The sequence below is a fragment of the Mobula birostris genome, chromosome 6 (assembly GCF_030028105.1).
Source record: "Mobula birostris isolate sMobBir1 chromosome 6, sMobBir1.hap1, whole genome shotgun sequence".
Taxonomy (NCBI): Eukaryota; Metazoa; Chordata; class Chondrichthyes; order Myliobatiformes; family Myliobatidae; genus Mobula; species Mobula birostris.
The window spans coordinates 29,638,101-29,660,688 of record NC_092375.1 but is presented as its reverse complement, the minus strand read 5'-3'; the positions used below and the strand labels follow the sequence as shown (position 1 = coordinate 29,660,688).

At 41.5% G+C, this 22,588-nt stretch overlaps 1 protein-coding gene across 2 annotated transcripts in view; it reads left to right on the top strand.

The window, feature by feature from the left end:
- Window positions 1-22,588, top strand: part of LOC140198893 (ephrin type-A receptor 3-like) — a 289,537-nt gene that overhangs the window by 52,204 nt on the left and 214,745 nt on the right. For both annotated transcript variants that reach the window (XM_072260103.1, XM_072260101.1), the window contains exon 3: window positions 13,668-14,331. In XM_072260103.1, coding sequence (XP_072116204.1) covers window positions 13,668-14,331 — 664 coding nt within the window. The remainder of the gene's footprint in view (window positions 1-13,667; window positions 14,332-22,588) is intronic.

Here is a 22,588-nt window from a genome sequence, read left to right as displayed (position 1 = left end):
AAGTAGAGGTAACCCTGGAAGTTATAGACCAGCGAGTCTGACTTCTGTGATGGGCAAGTTGTTGGAGAAGATCCTGAGGGGCAGGATTTATGAGCATTTGGAAAGCCATAATCTGATCAGAGATAGTCAGCATAGCTTTTTCAAGGGCAGGTCCTGCCTTATGAACCTGATTGAATTCTTTGAGGATGTAACAAAACACATTGATGAAGATAGAGCAGTGGATGTAGTGTATATGGATTTCAGTAAGGCATTTGATAAGGTTCCCCATGCCAGGCTCATTCAGAAAGTAATGAGGCATAGGATCTAAGGAGACCTTGCTTTGTGGATCCAGAATTTTTTTGCCCACAGAAGACAAAGGGTGGTTGTAAATGGTTCATATTCTGCATGGAGGACGGTGACCAGTGGTGTTCCACAGGGATCTGTTCTGGGACTCCTCCTCTTTGTGATTTTTATAAATGACCTGGATGAAGAAGTAGAATGATGTCTTAGTAAGTTCGCTGTTGGCATTAAAGTTGCGGGTGTTGTGGATAGTCTGGGGGGTTGTCAGAGGTTACAGTGCAACATCGATAAGTTGCAGAACTGGGCTGAGATGTGACAGATGGAGTTCAACACAGATAAGTGTGAAGTGGTTCACTTCAGTAGGTCAAATTTGATGTTGGAATATAATATTAATGTTAAGACCTTTGGCAGTGTGGAGGATCAGTGAGATCTTGGGGTCTGTATCCATAGGACACCCAAAGCTGCTGCACAGGTTGACAGTGCTATTAAGAAGGTGTATGGTGTGTTGGCCTTCATAAACCATAGGATTGAGTTCAAGAGCCATGAGGTAATATTACAGCTATATAAGACCTTGGTCAGACCCCATTTGGAGTGCTGTGTTCAGTTCTGGTTACCTCATTACAGGAAGGATGTGGAGACTACAGAAAAAGTGCAGCGGAGATATTGAAGGATGTTGCCTGGATTGGAGAGCATGCCTTATGAGAATAGGTTGAGTGAACTTGAGGATGAGAGGTGACCTGATAGAGGTGTATAAGGTGATGAGAGGCATTGATCATGTGGATAGCTAAAGGCTTTTCCCCAGGGCTGAAATGACTAGCATGAGGCGGCATAGTTTGAAGGTGCTTGGAGGTGGGCACAAGGGGGATGTCAGGGGGATTTTCACACTGAGAGTGGTGGATGCATGGAATACACTGCCAGTGACGGTGGTAGAGGCAAATGCTATAGGGTCTTTTAAGAGACTTTTAGATAGGTACATTGAACTTAGAAAAATAGCGGGCTATGCAGTAGGGAAATTCTAGGCAGTTTTTAGAGTAGGTTACATGGTCAGCACAACATTGTTGGCTGAAAGGCCTGTAATGCGCTGTAAATTTCTATGTCAGACCAGTATCTAATTACTTGCATGATTTTTATTTCTTTTTTCTCTTGTGCATTGAGTGTTGGTCATTGATTTTTGTTCTTTTTCATTGGGATTTTTCAATTTTCTTGCTTTGTGGCTACCTGTGAACAAGCAAATCACAAGGTTACATAAGTTATACGTTCTTTGATAATAAATGAATCGTGAATTTTGTAAAAAAAAACACAATCGGAAACAGGTCTATGATTGTGCGAGAGGTGGTCTCTTGTGTTCCCTTGCTGAAGTGGGGTTAAGATTGTGCAGGTGGGTATAAGAACCTGGTGATTCCAGGAGAGAAGCTGTTCCTGAACGTAGTGTGGGGTTCGGGCTTCTCTATCTCCTGCCCAACGGTAGCAGTGAGAAGGCATGACCCAGATGGTGGGGATGGCTGATGATAATGCCACTGCTGTGAGAAAGCCCCTCATGTAAATGCCTTTATTGCTGTGGAGGGCTGTGCCTATGATAGACTGGGCTGCTCTCTGCAGACACACAATCCTGTGCATTGGAATTGCCTTAGTATATCCAGGACATAATGCAACTAGTCAGGATACTTTCAACAGTGCCTTTGTAAAAGCCTGTTAGAATATCCGACAACATGCCAAATCTCAAATGTGGCCATCAGATAGAGATATCATCAGGAATGGTTTTGCTTCATCCAGACAACCAAACCTGCTTCTATTTAAAATAGGAAGAAAGGATCCGTTATGTAAAGAGTTAACTAGTTTTATATTTTCTGCTTTGAAGATATAATAGCCAGCAATGGTCAAACAGTTGGGAAAAGCAAGTTCTAATTCTGGGATTTTCTGTTTTTTAATATACATTCAGCTGAAATATCTCAAATTTTGCAGGCATAATTATGGTAAGGCTGACAATGTTTGATGTTATAACTTGGTGAAACTGACAGCAACTTTTGGTGTTTGCATATAAATATGGATTCCAGATGTGTCTTTCCCTCTTCTCACTGAGTACGTTGTCAAAGTCCTCACAGAGCAAAATCCTTTTCAAATTGCTGAATTGATGAAAGCTTTAACCTCTTTGTGAACTATTCTGGAAGTACCAATGTTGAGCCATGTTGAATGGAATGTAACAAAATTCATAACTGTGTTCAAAGCCCATTTACTACAGAACAGTGCCCCAACCCAGATAAAGCATATTATGTGCATGAAGTTCAATTTCCTATGAATAATTTTTACCATATTCTATCATTTTCAAAGTGATACATCAAATTGTGATTACTACATTTTTACTTTATCCCCATTTGTACCATCTAGAATTTACTTACAGTACATAGAACATTGAACAGTACAAGCCCTTTGGCTCACGATGTTGTGCCGACCTTTTAACCTACTCCAAGAACATTTAACTCTTCTCTTGCACATAGCAATCCATTTTTTTTATTCATCCATGTACTTTTCTAAGAGTCTCTTAAATGCCCATAATGTATTTGCCTGTACCATCACCTCAGGCAGAGTGTTTAAGTATCACATCGTCTCCCCCTATCACTCTGTCTCTGTGATTCCATCAAATTCCATCATAACTTAGCACATAGAACAGTATAGCACAGACAGGCCCTTCATGCATGATGTTGTGCTGATCTTATAACCTACTCTAATATCAATCTAACCCTTCCCTCCAACATCTCTAAGAGACCCTTAGGTAGGCACATGGCTGATAGAAAAAGCAGACCATGTGCATGAAGTGCACTTCCCTATCATACATGTGCCTAACTAAGAGTCTCGTAAATGCCCCTGATATTCCTGCTTCTACCACCACCCCTGGCAGCATGTACCATGCACTGACCACTCTGCGTAAAAAGAACTACCTCTGACATTCCCCGTAAACATTCCTCCAATCACCTTAAAATTATGCCTCTTCATTTTACCCTGGAGAGAAGACTGGCTATCCATTCTATCTATGCCTCTTTTCATCTTCTACAACTGTAGCAAGTCATCTCTCATCCTCCTTTGCTCCAGAGAGAAAAGCATTACCTGTCTCTCAAAAGAATTTGTTTTAAAAAAAAAAGCTGCTTTGTCATCTGTGTGGGTTTTTCAGTGTGATTGCCTGCTTGGGTAGCTTCATGGACAGCAGAGATTCACTGCACGACAGAACAAAATCAATATCAGAAAGGGGAATATTCACACCACAGACATCATTCGATTTGTGAGCAGTTATTGCTAAGGTCAGCAGTGGTGTGCTGTCACTTAGCTGCTGAATGCAAAATATAACTTATTGAGTAAAATAAGTTATGCATAAACCAAATACTTGTGGCTACAGGAAAGCATAGGGTGGGAGGCGGTGATGGAGGGGTGGGTTAGTGATGTGAGTTGGCGGAGCTGCCTATGCATATATATATATATATATATATATATATTTCTATACAGTCAGTGGCCACTTTTTCAGTTGCACCTGTACACCTGCTCATTAGTGCAAATATCTAATCTGCCAATCATGTGGCAGCAGCTCACTGCATTAAAACATCCAACCCTGATCATGAGGTTCAGTAGCTCAGATTAAAAATCTGAATGGGGGAAGAAATATGATCTAAGTCTCTTTGACCATGGAATGATTGCTGGTGCCCGGTGGGGTGGTTTGAGTAATTCCGAAATGGCTGTTCTCCTGGGATTTTCGTTCACAGCAGTCTCTGGGGTTTATAGAGAATGCGGTGAAAAACAAATAACATCCGGTGAACAGCATTTCTGTAGGCAAAAATGCTCTGTTAATGGGAGTAGTTAGAGAATAATTGCCAGACTGGTTCAAGCAGACAGGAAGGTAACAGTAACTCAGACGCCACATGTTAAAGCAATGGTGTGCAGAAGAGCATCTCTGAATGGCAGAGTACTCCTGTGGCTTTCCTCTCAATAATAAATGTTGGATACTGTTTGAAGAGACAACAAAGTGATGGAAACCACAGCAGCCAGGTCTCTGGCACTGAGTCTGGCTCTGTGGTTCAGAAGGGAAGGGAGGGGAAGAAGAGGAATGCAGTAGAGATAGGGGATTTCATCATTAGTGGAGCAGAAAGCGGATTCTGTGGACATGAAAGGGACCCCAGATGATATGTTGCCTCTCCTTTGTCTGGGTCAGGGATGTTTAGGATCAGATCCATGATCTGTAACACTAAAGGGGAAGGGTGAACAACTAGAAGTCATGGTAAATATTGATACCAATGACATAAGTAGGAAAAAAGAGGAGATCTGGAAGAGAAAATATCGGGAGTTGGGCTGAAAGCTGAAAAGCAGGACATTCAGATTAGTAATCTCAGGATTGCTACTGTTGCTATGTGCTAGAGAGGGTACGATTAGGATAGTTTGGCAGATGAATGTGTGGCTGAAGAATTGCTGCAGGGGGCAGCATTTCAGATTTCTGGAACATAGGGATCTTTTCTGGGGAAGGCATGTCATGTAAGTAAAGGACAGGTTATACCTGAACCTGAGGGGGCCCAATATGTTTGCGAGCAGATTTGCTGGGTGGTTTAAACTAATTTGGCATGGGGATGGAAACTGGGGTGATGAGCTGAGGATGGGCAGTTAGTAAGGACAGGCAGATGATAGGGCAAAATTGCAGTCAATGGGATGATTTAAATTGTAACGGGGGTGAAAATCAAAAAAGGTGATGAATACAGGACTGGAGGTGTTATATTTGAATACACACTGTATACGGAATAAGATAGATAATCTTGTAGTGCAGTTAGAGATTGGTAGGTATGATGGTGTGGGCATCTGAGTTGAGGCTGAAAGAAGGTCATAGTTGAGAACTTACCATCCAAGGATACACACTGTATTGAAAGGGCAGGCAGGTAGGCAGAGAGGCTGAAGTGGCTCTATTGGTAAAAACTGGTAAAATCAAATCCTTAGAAATAGATGACATAGGCTTGGAAGATGTAGTATCCTTGTGGTTGGAGTTAAGAAACTCTTTCATTAGTACGTAGAAGTCCCAACAAGGGAGTGTGTGATACTAGATCTGCTATTAGGGAATGAGATAGGGCAAGTGGCAGAAGTTTGTGTCAGGGAACACTTTGCATCCAGTGACCACAGTACCATTAGACTCAAAGAAAATATGCGAAGAGGTAGGTCTGGTCTGCGGGATAAGATTTTAAATTGAAGAAAGGCCCATTTTGATGGTATCAGAAATGACTGGGCAAGTGTGGATTGGGACAGGTTGTTTTCTGGCAAAGGTTGTTTTCTTGGAAAGTGTGAGGACTTCAAAAATGACATTTTGAGAGTACAAAGCTTGTTATGTGCCTGTCAGAATAAAAGGTAAAGACAATAACTGCAGAGAACCTTGGATTTCAGGAGATGTCGAGGTTACGGGATATAGTGCTTTCGCGGCCTATATTTTTAATTTCTCCCAGGCCCAGGCAGTTGTCCCCACAAGCTTCAAGGTCACCACCATCGTGCCAGTGCCAAAGCATTCCACTGCCACGGGCCTGAATGTCTTCTGACCAGTTGCACTCACCCCCATCATTGCAAAGTGTTTTGAGAGACTGGTTCTATCACATCTGAAATCCTGTCTGCCACTACCCTGGATCCCTATCAATTTGCCTATCACACCAACAGGTCAACAGAGGATGCCATCTCCACGGCACTTCACTCTGCCCTGACCCACCTGGACAGCCCCAGCTCTTACGTCAGAATGCTGTTCATTGACTTTAGTTCGGCATTCAATACTGTGATCCCCTCCAAGCTGATTGCCAAACTTTGCCAGCTTGGTATCAGCTCATCCATCTGCAATTGGACCTCAGACTTTCTGACTAACAGATCCCAATCAATTAAGCTAGACAACCCCTCCTCCTCCACTCTCACCCTGAACACTGGCGTGCCTCAAGGCTGTGTGCTGAGCCCTGTTCTTTACTCCCTTTTCACCTATGACTGTGTTCCTGTACATGATTCTAACTCCATAATCAAGTTCACAGATGCCAGTGGTTGGACTGGTCAGAGGGGATGACAAGACAGCCTACAGGGATGAGCTCCAGCACCTGGCCACGTGGTGTGCCGACAGCAACCTGGCCCTTAACACCCAGAAGACCAAGGAAATCATTGTGGACTTCAGGCATGCTAGGAGCCACACTCACATCCCCATCTACATCAAATTCCTTGGTGTTCACTTTTCTGAGGATCTCACCTAATCTCTGAACTCCTCCATCCTGATCAAAAAGGCGCAACAGCACCTTTATTTCTTGTGGAGCATCAAGAAAGCTCACCTCTGTCCCAGGATACTGACAGAACTGTATCATTGAGAGCATACTCACCAACTGCATCTCAGTGTGGTATGGCAATTGTCCCGTATCGGACTGCAAAGCACTCCAGCGTGTGGTGAAGACTGCCCAGTGGATTATTGGCACCCAATTGCCCACCATTGAGAACATCTACCATAAACGCTACCTGGGCAGGGTGAGAAGTTTAATCAAGGATGCATCTCACCCTAACCATGGACTTTTTACTCTCCTCCTATCCAGTAGGCACTACAGGAGCCTCCGCTCCCGCACCAGCAGACACAGGAAGAGCTTCTTCCCTGAGGCTGTGACCCTGCTGAACTTCACATCACAGCGCTAAGCAGTATTGCACCCATATCGTACTGTCTCAGTACTTTTGTATTTGTGTATTGCAGCACTTACTTTTTATTCACAATTATTTTGTAAATAACACTATTCTTTGCATTTCTGGTTAGATGCTAACTACATTTCATTGGCTTTGTATCTGTACTCGGCACAATGACAATAAAGTTGAATCTAATCTAATCTAATCTAATATGATGAATAAACTTTTCTTGGACTTCCAGCTGGGTGCAGGTATTGATTTTAACTGACGTTTCAAGGACAAGCTCTTTCATCTTCATCAGGGATGATGCCTAGTCATGTCTAGGCATCATCCCTGATGTGCTGATATTGAATAGCATCCAGAGGAGGTTCATGAGAATAATTCTGGGAATGTAAATGTTAACATTAGATTAACATGTGTTTGATGGCTCTGGGGCTGTACTTGCTGGAGTTTAGGAACATGAGAAGGGACCTTGTTGAAACCTATGGAATATTGAAAGGTCTGGATAGAGTGGATGTGTAGAGGATGTTTCCTATAGTGGGAGAGTCTTGGACCAAGGAGCACAGCCTCAGAATTGTGGGACGTCCATTTAGAACAGAAATGAGGAAATATTTCTTTAGCTAGACGGTCGTGAATCTGTGGAATTCTATCTCATGGATGGTTGTGCAGGCCAAGTCATTGGGTATATTTAAGGTGAAGGTTGACAGATTCTTGATTAGTCAGAGTGTTGGAGGTTACGGGGAGATAGCAGGAAAATGGAGTTGAGAAGGATAATAAATTAGCCATGATGGAATGGCGGAGCAGGCTCGATGGGCTGAGCCCTAATTCTGCTCCTATATTGTGTGGTCTTATGGTTTTATGGAATGCATGACACGGTGAACCTTGAGCAGCAAAGACCACAGACACACACTCAGTGGCCACTTTATTAGGTACAGAAGTTACCTAATAAACTCGCCTCTGAGTGTATGTTTCAGAAAAGAAAGTGAGAGGAGTCAATGGAACTAATGAAGGTGTAATCTCTGTCAATGAGGAAAGTGACATGTGATCTGTGTTTGAGAGAGTGTAGGTGTGGTCACTGTAAATGAGGGGATTGAAGTTGTGATCTCTGTCAATATCGGGAGGCATTTGTGGTCTTTAGCAATAAAAAGAGTGCATGTGTGATCTCTGGCAATGGTGGAGTGATAATAAAATCCTAATGAAGCCTTCAGCCTGAAATATCAGCTGTTTGTTCCCCTCCACAGGAAGCTGCCTGACTTGTGAGTCCCTTCAGCATTTGATGTGTTTTGCTCTAGATTTCCAGCATCTGCAGAATCTCTTGCTTTTATGAGGAGTGATGGTCTGCTCTTTGTTAATGAGGGTTGTGCTCATTGTCAATTGGGATTGTGCTCTTTGTCAACTGTGGCCAGGTTTGAAGACAACAACAAGATGGTGGATGAACAGGCCGTGCGGCAGCAACAGGAAGTCTGCAGAAGCATCTGGGCAGGTTGGGAGAATGGTCAAAGAAACTGCAGATGGAACACACTTTAGAGAAGTTTAGGTTATACACTTTGGTTAGAAAAATAAAAACATAGGCACATTTGTAAATTGAAGAGAATCCAGAAATTGGATGTGCAAAGAGATTTGAGAGCCATACTTCAAGATTCCTTAAAGATTAATTTGCAGAATGAGACAGTAGTTATGAAGTCAAATACAATGTTTGTATTCGGTTCAAAAGGATGATAATATGAAATCAAGATTGTATTGCTGAGGCTCTAGAAAGCATTGGCCGACCACACCTGGAATCTTGTGAGCAACGTTGGGCCTTGTATCTAAAGAAAGATGTGCTGGCCTTGGAAATGGTCCAGAAGATGTTCAAAAGTGATATCAGGAATGAAAGGTTTAATGTATAAGGAGTATTTGATAGCACTGGGTATATACTCAATGGAGTTCAAAAGGATAAAGGGGAATCTCATTGAAACCTACCAAATACAGAAAGGCCTGGATAGACTGGATATGAAGAGACTGTTTTCATTAGTAGGAGAGTCTAGGGCACAGCCACAGGGTAAAGGGACGTCCCTTTAGATCTGAGATGAGGAGGCATTTTTTCAGTCAGAGGGTATGAATCTGTGGAATTCATTGCTAGAGGGCTGTGAAGGCCAAATCATTGCTTATATTTAAGGCGGAATGGATATGTTCTCGATTGGTAAATTGGCTAAGTTATGGGGAGAATGGGTTTTTTAAAAATCAGTCACAATTGAGTAGTGGAGCAGACTCAATGGGCCAAATAGACTAATCCTGCTTATTTATGGCCTTACTATTATTCATTTATTTATTTATCTGTCAACAAAGAGAGTGAAGGTGTGATCTGTGTCAGTGGAGGAATGATGAAGATAGGAAGGTTTGCTCAATATCAATGAAAGGAATGAATGGACCAGGAAAACTGAATGCACACTCTATTTATACTGCCTTCTGTTACAGAAAGGAAGTAAGGGCTTCTGTAGAACCAGGGGGAATGACTATGAATATTGCACTCAAATGGACACAGTTATTTCTGGAGTCTGTGGACCTATGTCCTCACCTTGGTATGGGCGGGGGTTGGCGGTTATGGATCGCATTTATCTAGTTTACCTCCAAAGCTTTGTTTATCGTCTTCTGAAAAATGATGAATGCAGAGGAGCGTCTGCTGCAGTGAGATCCATTCAATCATCATTTCATATCAAAACAAAGTCAACAAAAGGGATTTCTCTCAATGAGTGAATCTAAAGCTTACAATCGGTGACACAATGTTATCACTGCACACGTGGAAGACTTCCTTGACAGATGACACAAGCCCTTAGAGTACAGAATTCTTTGCCTTAATAAATGGTTTGTATACTTCTATTGATTTCAACTTGATGGTGGCATTCCTGAGCAGATTTTAGAGGGGTAAAACCAGAAACGGTTCTGCAAATGAGTCTTCGACGTTTGCACTTCCCACATTTTCTAATGGTTTCTGACCACCATTATCTGCTCATAAATGGCAGGATCTCATCTTCATGCTCAGGTGAACAGAAAGCATCCCATGTGATAATTTCAAAGGAGAAATGGGAAATTAGCTCAAGGCCCAAGCAAGGTTTATTTTTCAATTAATATTATGACATTAGAAATACGGTCTTTACATAGATTCATAAAAGACCGCAGCACAGAGACAAGACCCTTTGGTCCATCTAATCTGTGCTGAACAATTTAAATTGTTTACTCCCATCGATCTGCACCAAGACCATAGCCCTCCATATCCCTCCCATCATGTACCTATCCAAACTTCTCTTAAATGTTGAAATCAAAATTGCATCCACCATTTATGCTGACAGCTTGTTCTGCACTCTCATGACCCTCTGAGTGAAGAAGTTTGCCCTTACGTTCCCCTTAAAAATTTCACCTTTCACCCTTAATCTATGACATCTAGTTGTCATCTCACCCAACCTCAGTGGAAAAAGCCTTCTTGCATTTACCCTATCTATACCCCTCAAATCTTCCCTCAGTCTTCTATGTTCCAGGAAATCAAGTTCTAACCTATGCAATCTTTCCTTATAACTCAGGTCCCACAGTCCTAGCAATATCCTTGTAAATTTTCTCTGTACTCTTTCAATCTCATTTACATCAAATCATCCCTCAATCTTCTACGTTCCAGGAAATCAAGTTCTAACCTATTCAATCTTTCCTTATAACTCAGGTCCTCCAGTCCCGGCAATATCCTTGTAAGTTTTCTCTGTACTCTTTCAATCTCATTTACATCTTTCCTGTAGTTAGATGACCAAAACTGTACACGATATTTCAAATGAGGCTTAACTAACATCTTATACAACTTCAACATAACATTCCAACTCCTGCAATCAATATTTTGATCAATGAAGGTCAATATGCCAAAAGCTTTCTTTACGACTCTATCTACCACTTTCAATGAATTATGAACCTATATTCCCAATCCCTTTGTTCTATCACCCTATTCAATGTTCTACTGCTCACTGTGTAAGACATCCGTAGGCTGGTCCTCCCATTGGTCTACATTAAAATCCATCTGTCATTTTTCAGCCCATTTTTCCGACTGGTCCAGATCCCTCTGTAAACTGCCCACTGCATCCCTGATTTTTGTGTCATCTGCAAATGTGCTGATCCAGTTAACCACATTATTATTCAGATCAGTGATATAAATGGCAAACAACATTGGACTCAGCACTGATCCCTGTGGCATTCCACTAGTTACAGGCCTCCACTCAGAGGGGCAAACATCTACTACCACTTTCGAACTTTTGCTTTTAACATATTTGTAGAAGCCCTTAGGATTTTCCTTCACCTTGGGAACCCTCATGCCTTATTTTAGCCCTCTTGATTTCTTTTTTATGTATTCTCTTGCATTTCTTATACTCCTCAAATAACTTTTCTTCCCCACCTGCCTATACCTGCTTTGCAGCTCCTTCTTTTTCTTAACCAGGGCCTCAATATCTCTCAAAAACTAAGACTCCTGAAACCTGTTATCCTTGTCTTTTATTTTGACAGGCACATATAAGCTTTGTACTCTCAAAATTTCACTTTTAACGTCTTCCCACTTACCAAGTACACCTTTACCAGAAAATAACCTGTCCTCATCTGCAATTACCAGGTCCTTTCCAACACCATCAAAATTGACCTTTCTCAAATTTAGAATCTCAACCCAAGGACTAGATCTATCCTTTTCTATAATTACTTTGAAACTAATCGCATTATGATCTTTAGATGCACAGTGTTGCTCTACTCAAACTTCTGTCACCTGCCCTCTCATTCTCTAATAGGAGATGAAGAATTACACACTCTCTCACAGAATTTCTAGGTACTGATTAAGCAAACTTTCCTGAACACACTTGACAAACTCTATCCCATCCCATCCTTTTACAGTATGGGATTCCTAGTCAATACGTGGAAAGTTAAAATCACCTACTATCACAACCTTATGTTTCTTGCAACAAAGTGCGATCTTTCTGTACAAATTTGTTCCTCTAAATCCTGCAGACTGTTGGTTGGTGTCTAATATAGCCCCATTAACCTGGTCTTACCTTTCTTATTCCTCAGTTCCACCCATAAAGCCTCACTAGATGAGTTATCCAGTCTGACCTCTCCCTTTAATCCTTCCTGCTGTATCACTTCTGAAACACAAGAACCCTAGAATATTGGGCTGCCAGTCCTGCCCCTCGTGCAAGCAGGTCCGACTAATGGCTACAATATCATAAGTCTAAGTGTTCATCCATGCTCTGAGGTCATCCATCCACCTTTCCTACAACACATCTTATCCATCATATTGCTGTTCACGGGCGGTTGCTGTGTGTGTATTGGCGAGCATATTTTTATATTTTTATTCATTTTATTTTATTCAGAGAAGCAGCATGGAAACAGACCCTTATGGCCCAATGAGCCCCCGCCGCCCAGTTACACGCTTGTAACCAATTAACCTAGTAACCTGCAGGTATTTGAAATGTGGGAGGAAACAGGAACACCCAGGGAAACCCATGTCACTAGGAGAACATACAAACCCCTTACAAACAGTGATGCTAACTGCTATGCCACTGTGACCCTCTTCTCTCATTATGATTATGAGCACACTTCCAAAGCACTGAAATGGCTGTCAGATGTGTTGGAACTTCTTGACATCCCATTTTTGGTTCATTTCTGTTTAAATTCTACCATCCATACAATGTAGGCATGCAATGGGTGTCCTGCCACTAGCCACTAAGCTGGAACTGAGCTTGTTCATACAATGCATCATCTATTTGGTTGGCGCCTGAGGAAATGAAGGCTGAAATCCAGACCAGGCTTCACCCAACTGGAGATTACTTATTGGCTTATTTCTTGGACTCAGGTATTTTCTTACCTGAGGTGACTGGTAGGCTAAGATCTGCAGGCTAGCCTACTGAATTTCTGGTACAACGTTGGCAGTGTGTGAGTGAGACCCTGGTTTCAATGCTTTTGAATGCTTCATGTAAAAGTTTGCATTTCTGGGTCATCATCTCCATGAACGGAGCTGCTTAATTCCACAGAACTGTCACCCATCACCGATTCCAGGATGTCCACCCACTATTTTAAGCAAGAACTGTATGGCAACAGTTTAATGATTGTACCTGGACTAGTTATTTATTTATTCAGAGATGCAGTGCAGAATAGGCCTTACCGGCCGTTCGAGCTCTACCGTCAGAAACTCCCAATTTAGCTTTAACCCAATCACAGGACAATTTACAATGACCAACTAACCTACTAACGGGTACATCTTTGGGCCATGGGACGAAACCAGAGCTCCTGGAGGAAAGCCATATGTGTTCCATGTGGAGGACGAACAAACTCCTTACAGGGAGCGCTGGGATTGAACTCCAAACTCTGGGGTGTAAGACTGCTGTGCTAACCGCTATGCTACCGTGGCGTCCCAGTCATGGTGAGGAAGGAGTGGTGTGTATTGTGTGTGACTGTGTGAGGAGGGAATGAGATCATAATAATTAGGCCTGCTGTACTAACAAGATGTGGTAGAGTATTTACTCAATATGCCAGCAGCCAAGCCTCTAATCGTGCCAGTTATTTCTTCATTCTATTGGCAACCTGCTTGTGATTGTTAAACTTATGATTCTTTGAAAGGTTTTCAGTCAGATAGCTGGACATAATGACAATCCAGCTAAATCAATCAATCAAAAGAGAGTTTTGTCCCCACGTGTATTAGGTTTGCTGAGAATTATTATGTTATCATTGTTTTCTTTTTCTTTCAGTGGGAAGAAATCAGCGGAGTGGATGAACACTACATACCTATTCGTACCTACCAGGTTTGCAATGTGATGGAAGCCAGCCAGAACAATTGGCTGCGGACAAATTGGATTCCACGGAATTCTGCTCAGAAGGTCTATGTGGAACTTAAGTTCACTTTGAGAGATTGCAATAGCATCCCTCTCGTATTGGGTTCCTGTAAAGAAACATTCAATCTTTATTATATGGAGTCTGATGAAGATCACATTGTCAAGTTTAGAGAAAGCCAGTTTGTGAAGATTGACACTATTGCTGCAGATGAGAGTTTCACTCAGATGGACCTGGGAGACCGAATCCTCAAGCTGAACACTGAGGTCCGTGAGGTTGGACCAATCAACAAGAAAGGATTCTACTTGGCCTTTCAAGATGTTGGTGCCTGTGTCGCTTTAGTGTCAGTGCGAGTCTTCTTCAAAAAGTGTCCTTTCATCACCAGGAACTTGGCTATGTTCCCAGACACGGTGCCTGGGGTGGACTCTCTGTCTCTTGTGGAGGTGCGCGGTTCCTGTGTAAACCACTCCAAGGAGGAGGACCCACCCAGGATGTATTGCAGCACTGATGGAGAATGGCTAGTGCCAATAGGGAAGTGCCTGTGTAACGCTGGATATGAAGAAAGAGGAAGTACATGTCAAGGTAACAATTAGCTAAGTTATAATTTGCGAAAAAACACCATCAGCAAATTGAAAAGTTTTTGAACTGTTTTAAGAACTGTGTTATCAGTTTCAACAGATATGCAGAATTCATTCTGCTAAGAAGGGAACATTAATACACAGAACTGTTCTGTTTCACCCTTGCTGTTTCATAACAGCTGACTTTGCTTTAGTGCTTCCAGCGACATTTTAGGTCACTTTTTAAAATTAGTTGCCTGATTGCATAAGCTGAGAGAGCGGAGAAAAATCAGTTCTTCAATAATATTGTGGAGGTAATTCTAGGTCACATCTGGCATTCTCAAGAAATTCTAATTATTCACGAATGGGATTTGTGAGGTCCAAAGAGCCTGGGTAAGAATGACAGGAGTGTTATTGATTCTTGAGAACTGTATGAGTTGAGTTCCCAGAGTTATCTTGGGACTTAAAACACTTCTCGGCATTAAATACTTTGAAGTTCTTATTTTGACATGGTTAAGTGTTTGCCTTTCATTAGCCTTAGGCAATATAGTTCTTTAATAATTGAACAGCAACTTCAAAAATGACATCATTTAATATGTTTTTGAGTCATTTTTTTTTAATCAAAATACCGTCATTACTTGATTGTATTAGGGTAAATATCCACTCCTACTGGAAGTGCTGTATCTGTGATATATTAATGTATGTGGTTAAAGTCTGCTTCATATTAAGCACATACAACATCAAAGAGGGGAATAAAATGGGTAAGGGTAGGCTCAGAGCAACAAGGGCTGCCTGATGGCCCAGATGGATTTGGTGGGCTGAAAAACTTGTTTTCATGCTGTATCTCCCTTTGACTGGATGATTATGACTCAAAGTACTGACACACTGACAAGGCAGATATCTAAATATCCATGTATGGTAATAGATTCACTCACAGCAAAGCAAAGTACCATTGACATCTGGCAGATTTACCCTTATCCCACTTCCTGATGAAATAACTGTAGTTTATTATGAACGTTTGGAGAGTTAAACTGAACACACTGTCAATTTTCTAATAGTATTTGAAAGAGGAAGCAGCACATCATACAACTGCACTGGATAATTACCCACTTACCGACTCTCACTTCTTTTTATTTATGACAATTGTTTTCCCAAAACATTTTAACCCTACATCTCAGTTCTTTCGTTAGCTGATGTGATTTGTATAAGAGATGTGAAGAGTGTAATTGAGGGTGTTTACTCTATTCTTGCCAAAACACTCATAGGAGTCCCTGTAGACTGGTTAGCTTTGAGAACACTATCTTGCAGCCTTTTCTGTACCAATTCCTTCCATTGGCACAGGAACCTAAAACCTGACACACTGCTGGAATATTTCATTGGATGATTACTATCCAGAATAGTTCTACAAAAATCTGGACATAAAATATGATTCCATGAGTAATACATTTTACTAACAGCTTGTGTATATGTTTATGGGTATCTGGGGAGATATGTCTCTATCAAAGGAGGTCTAAGGCTCTCCTTCCTTCCACTAGCCTGCAGGTCACCCTTGGGCAAGGTGTAGAACCTGCTTAGCCCCTTGATCAGGGTCACGTGAAGCCATGTGAGCAGCTAGTGCATATCACAAGTCCTGGTTATGTGACCACTGAAGCCAGGCGGAGAAGCACTGAAGAATATTGATAATGGCTGGGATCACCCGTCTTGTAAAGGCACTGTCCAGAAGGAGGCAATGGCAAATCAGGAAGCCACTTCTGTAGAAGAATTTGGCAAGAACAACATGGTCACAGAAGGACCATGATCACCTTCATCAGAGGACATGGCACTTAATGGACAAACAAATATATAATTATTGAAACTCGTACCTTATGACAATATCAGCATAATTTTTAGAAACATCTCATGTTCTTGATACAGATTGTGTTACTTCAAAATGTAAGTCATATGAAGAACGCAGCCATTTTTCTTACTCTAAGACAGTTCAATATCAGTGGTGAGGTAAGACCATTGTACATGATTGAAAGGACAATGTTGAAGGCCTGAATCCCCTTACAAAAAATTCTTAATTTTAAGAATATTCAAAACACCACTGCCTATGTCCAAGCTCACCAAGTCCTTTTCAAATCTTGATTTTAAAATTCTCAAGCTTGTTAGTAAATCTAGAATCATCACTCTCTACTCTTATTACTTCCATCACACTGCCTTTAGGCATATGCATTTCTTTCACTTCCGCTCCCTTGATCAGCCTGGGTTTTAATCATTGCACAACTGCCAACCATACCTTCAGGTCTGAATTTCACTCCCCATTCTCTCTTCCTCTTCAGCTCTCTTTCTGCTTGTAAGGTGCATCTGACAGCCGATCTCCTTGACCAAGCTTTTGACCATCTATTCTAAATATCAAATTTTGTATTCTTGCACCTTTGTGAAGTCCTTTGGGATTGATTGCAATATTAGAAACACTATCTAACTGCAAGGAGGAGGAATACTCCCAGCATGATGCATGTGGTCAGTGTTTCCTAATCTCTAACTGATCTGTTGCAAATTGTGCAGACTGCTACAATGCAGCCAAAAAAATCTCAGAGTGTGTGTGCTAATTCAAAGGCTCTTCACTGACTGTCTTTGGATGCTCCTGACATAAATCTTTGAGTCCAGACAGCAGTTAGTTATTTGATACAATCCTTAATTGAGGGATGGTATTAAAGTAAAAATCATTGCTCACAGCCATGTCGATCATCATCATTATGTCCCAGTTTAAGGCCTTAATGAAGAATTCCGGCATTTCAGCTATTCCTCAGTCTTGCAGTGGAGAGGCACAGGCTAGGTATGGGGTACTGATCTGCAGCCTCTTCTGACTGACCAATCATAATTCTCCTAACTTAGCCATTCTTACTCAATTGGGCTGCCCACCTTTTAAAACACAAATGTGAATCACATCATAATACTGCTGTTTATAACAGAGCACTGATAGGGAAGGAGATGCAAAGTTGTTTTTTTATCTTATTCATAAGTACATGTATGCACAGGTACAATGAAAATTTTACTTGCAGCAGCATCACTAACACATAGCATCATATAAGCAGCAGAAATCCATGTATGAAACATAATTTTTGTTGAATTTTTACAAGAAAGAATACAATTAGAACAAAAAAAAGAGGAAAGGGAATAGAAGTAGGAATACTAAACATAGAATATTTCCAATTTTAAATTCACTTTTAAAAATTGTGCTGAAATCATTAGTTAATATTAAAATTAATAGTAACCTACTTAAAAGTATGAAAGAAGCAAATTATTTTGGGTTTGCAATTCAATGGTGCTGGGGGAAGATGAGCTGAAAGTAATTGGTGTGATGTGCTGATTACAGTTTTACTATGGACTTATCACAGCAGAATTCAACCATGTGAGAGGCTCAAAGCAATTTGCACTGCTGCATGCCCTCACAGGTTTCCCCTCTGCAGTTGGAGGACGTGAACTGAGTCCAGGGGTAAGTCTGGGGTGAAGTGGTGGAGTCCCGGACTCACTGGTAGGACAGATCAGGTCTCATTCTGGGATCAGAGACAGGTGAGAATTGGAGCTCAAGGGCAGTTGGGGACAATTGAAGTCAGAGTGGGTTTTTGGGTTTGAGCCATTTGGAAAAGAGGTAAGGAAAAGAAGCTGTTTGAGTGGGAATTATGCTCTTCCTTAGGGGGCAGCAACATAGATGTTTTCAGAGCACCCAGTTGCTTTTCTGAGCGATGATCAAAATAACCTGGCAGTTATGTTTGATGAATGAGTTGTGTCATAAGTCCATGTACACGTTGTGACTGCAAATGCTCAGTTGAATTCCTGGAATGATTGTGATTCAACCTGGGCACTGTTCCATATCAGAGCCTCAATATACAAATGTAAAATCAGTCTTCCATGACCATACCAAATGGGACAATGTCCAACGTTTTCTCATTCATTGTCTGAGGACAATATATGATTGTTAATGCAAAATTATTTTGATAACTTAGCCTTGTTTCTCTTTACCCATCCTCAGTATGATAGCTGATGAACCTGCAAACGGTTTATAGTCTCTTAACCACTTTGAGGGGGCACAGCTCACAATTCCTTGAGCAGGGTTCTGAACTAATTGCTGTTAAATGATATGCTGATACATCAGTGTTAAAGGTGCAGTGCTCAAATTGCTCTTGGATTTCATGTGGATTAGAATACTAAATGATTGAGAAGCCAACAATTGCAGGCAGGTGGAGAGACAGTGCCAGGGAATGTTAATTCTTCCCACGCAAGATTTACAGAATGATGCTAGTTATGAGGCCCTAAAGCAGCAGACGGTGAAAGGCGGCTTTTAATCAATTTGATCTTATTTTCTATCATATCACCCTTAACAGCCATTTAAAATACACATATACACATGAACCTGGGTTAAAGCAACATTTTGCTGCTCTTGATTCCTGTTGTTATGTAGGGTCTGAGCTGAGAAGGAGAAATGTGACACCTATTGGACAGTCTTCTCCCTGGATGTGTCTGAAGGATACATGAATGTAGTACAGCTGGAGGGGATAGAAGCTATCAATGGCTCATTTTTTAGAATGGTGATAACTCAAAGAGTAAACCTGAACCCATTGAATGCTAATCATTAAGGCAAGATAGTGAAAGTAAAAGTTCAAAGTTTGTACTTACTGTACCTCCTGTACCCCATAAAGTGGCTACTGAGTGTAGATTTCAACTGCAACTTATGTAGGCTCCAGAGAATAGAATGGCAGCTTTTATCTTTCTCTCATAGATCTTAATTCCTTTAGGATAGACTTGTTCTGCATTACATAACACAAAGGAGGTGCGTGTATAAGCGTGAACTTGGTTGAAATTTTAAAACTAGTGGAAGTAACTGTAAAGACTTATAGTTATGTACATTCTGATATGCCCCTTAAACAACAAAGTTGCTAACAGCTCAGAAATTTAACTCTGTTTTCTTATTTATTTCTTATAACACCACCTGCTACATTTCACAAACATTTTCAAGGGGGGTGAAGACTGCATGATAATGTCAACGTGCCAGTCATTCGGAAGCACTTGAGATATAATCCTAACCTCTGAGAATTGGTTGCACCTGTTCGGATACATCTGCATTGAAATATTTCAGGTTACAAGAAGATATAACAAAAATTGTTCTTTCTGCTTGTTGAAATTAAAGGCACATAGAAAAAAACTACTCACAGGTGTGAGCCACTTCTAAAATTCTAGGCGTCCGCAGTGAAAAGGGGAAGTGGGAGACAAACTTGCTCAGATCCCAGCAAACTGAATTGCCCATTCTGTTCCTTGATTTACCTTTGATGATGGGCTAAAAAAAGATGGTTTGGATGTACTTGGTATTTGGTCCACTGCTTAATATTGAAGAGGTTTAACAATACCTTATGAATCCATTTATTTTCACCATGTTTAAATGGCAACGGCGAAGGGAGGGGTTGATAGGAAGCTGCAAGCCATGACAACAATTCCCAGTGGAGGTTGGTTGTAGGGGATTCGTAGCCCATTCTTTAGTTAGAGCCTTCAGCATTTTGGCCATCGAGGGAGAGAGGAAGGGGAGAGCCATCCGCAGTACCACTGATACGGCAGAGAGGGCCTCAAGATGGCTGCGGCTCAAAAGAGGGGACCCATGGAGTCATAAGTAGCTAGCCATCTGGACACAAACTGCGGTCTGATCAGCCCCGGCTGGGTCACCTGGAGGAGGTTGTATGATGTTGAAAGACCCGAAGCACCGATGATTCCAGGAACATCACTGAACATGTGTCCAGAAACATCAATAGATGTATGTACACAGCAAATAGTATTCTATACTTTCTAGAATAAATTAACTGTTTTGTGACCTGTCATGGGAAAGGCTATCAACTGGACAAAGAACAAGATACAAAATCTCTTAATGAAGTGTAATAACCCCACTAACTCTTGGGACTTTCTGCCACTCATCCACTCAAAGAGGAGCATTGAGAGCCTCACTTCCATGCACTGGGAGCTCACCAAGTCAGTGATTTCTTATCCATTCTTCCATTCCCCACTCTGGGTCCCCTCTTACTTCTCCTCTACTCCAGACCTGCCTATCACCTCCTCCTGGTGACCTTCTTCCATCCCTTTCTCCCATGGTCCACTGTCTTCTCCTATCAGATTCCTTCTTCTCCAGCCCTTCAGCTTTTCCACCTATCACCTCCCAGCTTCTTACTTCATCGCCCCCTCCCCACCTACTTGACTTCACCTATCATCTTCTATCTTGTACTCTTTCTCCCTCCCCCAACTTCTTATTCTGCCTTCTTCCCCCTTCCTTTCCAGTCCCGATGAAGGGTCTCGACTGGAAACGTTGACTGTTTATTCATTTCCATAGATGCTGCCTGATCTGTTGAGTTCCTCCAGCACTTTGTGTGTGTTGTTCTGACTTAGGATAAATTAGGATAATTTAGCACTAAAGCTGCCTTGATAACAGTTGTTAAGATTGAACGAGTGAATTGGGTATAATTTTTCAAACCTGTTTCTAACCTTTAGTATTAATATTCCTTTATTTAAAATATTATCATAAATTCAAGTTTGTTGAAACTCTACTTTCCAAAGTAATATTCCCCTAAATGATCTCTGTCTTCGTCTTTAGCTGGCCTATTTACTCAGCCAGCTGTTACTCAAAGCCTTTTGCTAAGATCACACCATTTGAATGGCCAGTGCATGAAACCGAAGGGCTGAATTCTGTGTATATTCTTTCAGTTCACAGGATTTCATTTCACAGCATTTCCCAGCATTTCAGCTTTCCTAAAAGTTCAGAAATTTCTCAACTGCACTCATGTAATGTCACTTTGTACTCAAAGCTCCCTGGTGACCTTTTGCCAGGGTTGCCCAATTTCAGCCTTGAAGGTTCCCCATGGCCTCTCTGTTAAGAACTGAGGCCCTGAGGGCACTGTTCTCCAATGGTCTGTCAAGGTCATTGTGAGCTGCTGACAGCATTAATCCCACAGCCCTCCAGTTATCGCAGTAGATTACCAGAACAGCCTGCAGCATGCTGTTACATGGAAAGACTCAGATGTGATATCGGGTGGCATGGTAGCATAGTAGCTACCGCAACACTTCACAGCACTGGCTATAAGATCAGCGCTCGGTTCCCACTGCTGCCTGTGACCATGCGGGTTTCCTCCGGGTGCTCTAGTTTCCTCCCAAATTCCAAAGATGTTCAGTTAGGAGAAGTAAGTTGTGCGTATGCTATACTGAAGCCAAGAGTGTAGTGAACCTTGTGGGCTGCCCAGCACAATCCTCACTGACTTGATTTGATTTGATTTGATGCAAAATGACATGTTTCACTGTATATTTCCATGTTTTGATGTATTTGTGACAAATAACACTAATGTTTATCTTTATGGAACACTGCATCTGAATACCTCAGTTTTTATGGGACTGACAGGTGGTGTTAAAAGAAGAAATGTTACCACTTTACTGCCAGTGAAAGGTGTAGTCTGCCTCTTTGGCAAGTTGTGCTTCAGATTAGCAGAGACTAGCCATGTTTATTTGGATGTAGCTAATGTAATCCAGACAGCTGACAAGGCCTGTTGCATGCCCATGTGAACTTGTTTATGCTGAAGTAGTTTAGATTTTATCTTCATTTAACTGAAAGCCTAAATTAATGTGGCACCATACCATAGGGGGGGCATAGTAGCGTAGCAGTTAGTGTAATGCTTTACATTGCCAATCAGGTTTAATCGGAATAAGAATCAGATTTAATATGACTGGTAAATGTCGGGAAATACTGTATATTGTTTTGTGACAGCAGTAAATTGCAATACATAATAAAAAATACTATAAATTACAATAAGAAATATATAAAAAGTAAATTTTAAAAGTAATTCAAAAAGAGAGAAAAACAAAAGAAAGAAAAAAATAGTGAGGTAATGTACTTCGGTTCATTGTCCATTCAAAAATCTGATGGCGAAGGGCAAGAAGCTGTTCCCAAAACATTGAATGTGTGACCTCAGGTTGCAGTACCTCTCCTTGATGGTAGCAAGGAGAAAAGGGCACGTTCTGGGTGAGGGGTGTCCTTAATGATAGATGCAGCTTGTTTAAGGCATCACCTTTTGAAGGTGATCTTGATGCTGGGGAGGCTACTGCCCATATTGGAACTGGCTGAGTTTGCAACTTTCTGCAGATTTTTCCGATCCTGTGCAGTGACCCCTCCATACCAGATGGTGATGCAACCAGTTGGAATGCTCTCCACGGTACATCTGTAGAAATGTGCAAAGTCTCCTTGGTGATGTACCAAGTCTCCTCAAACTCTTAAT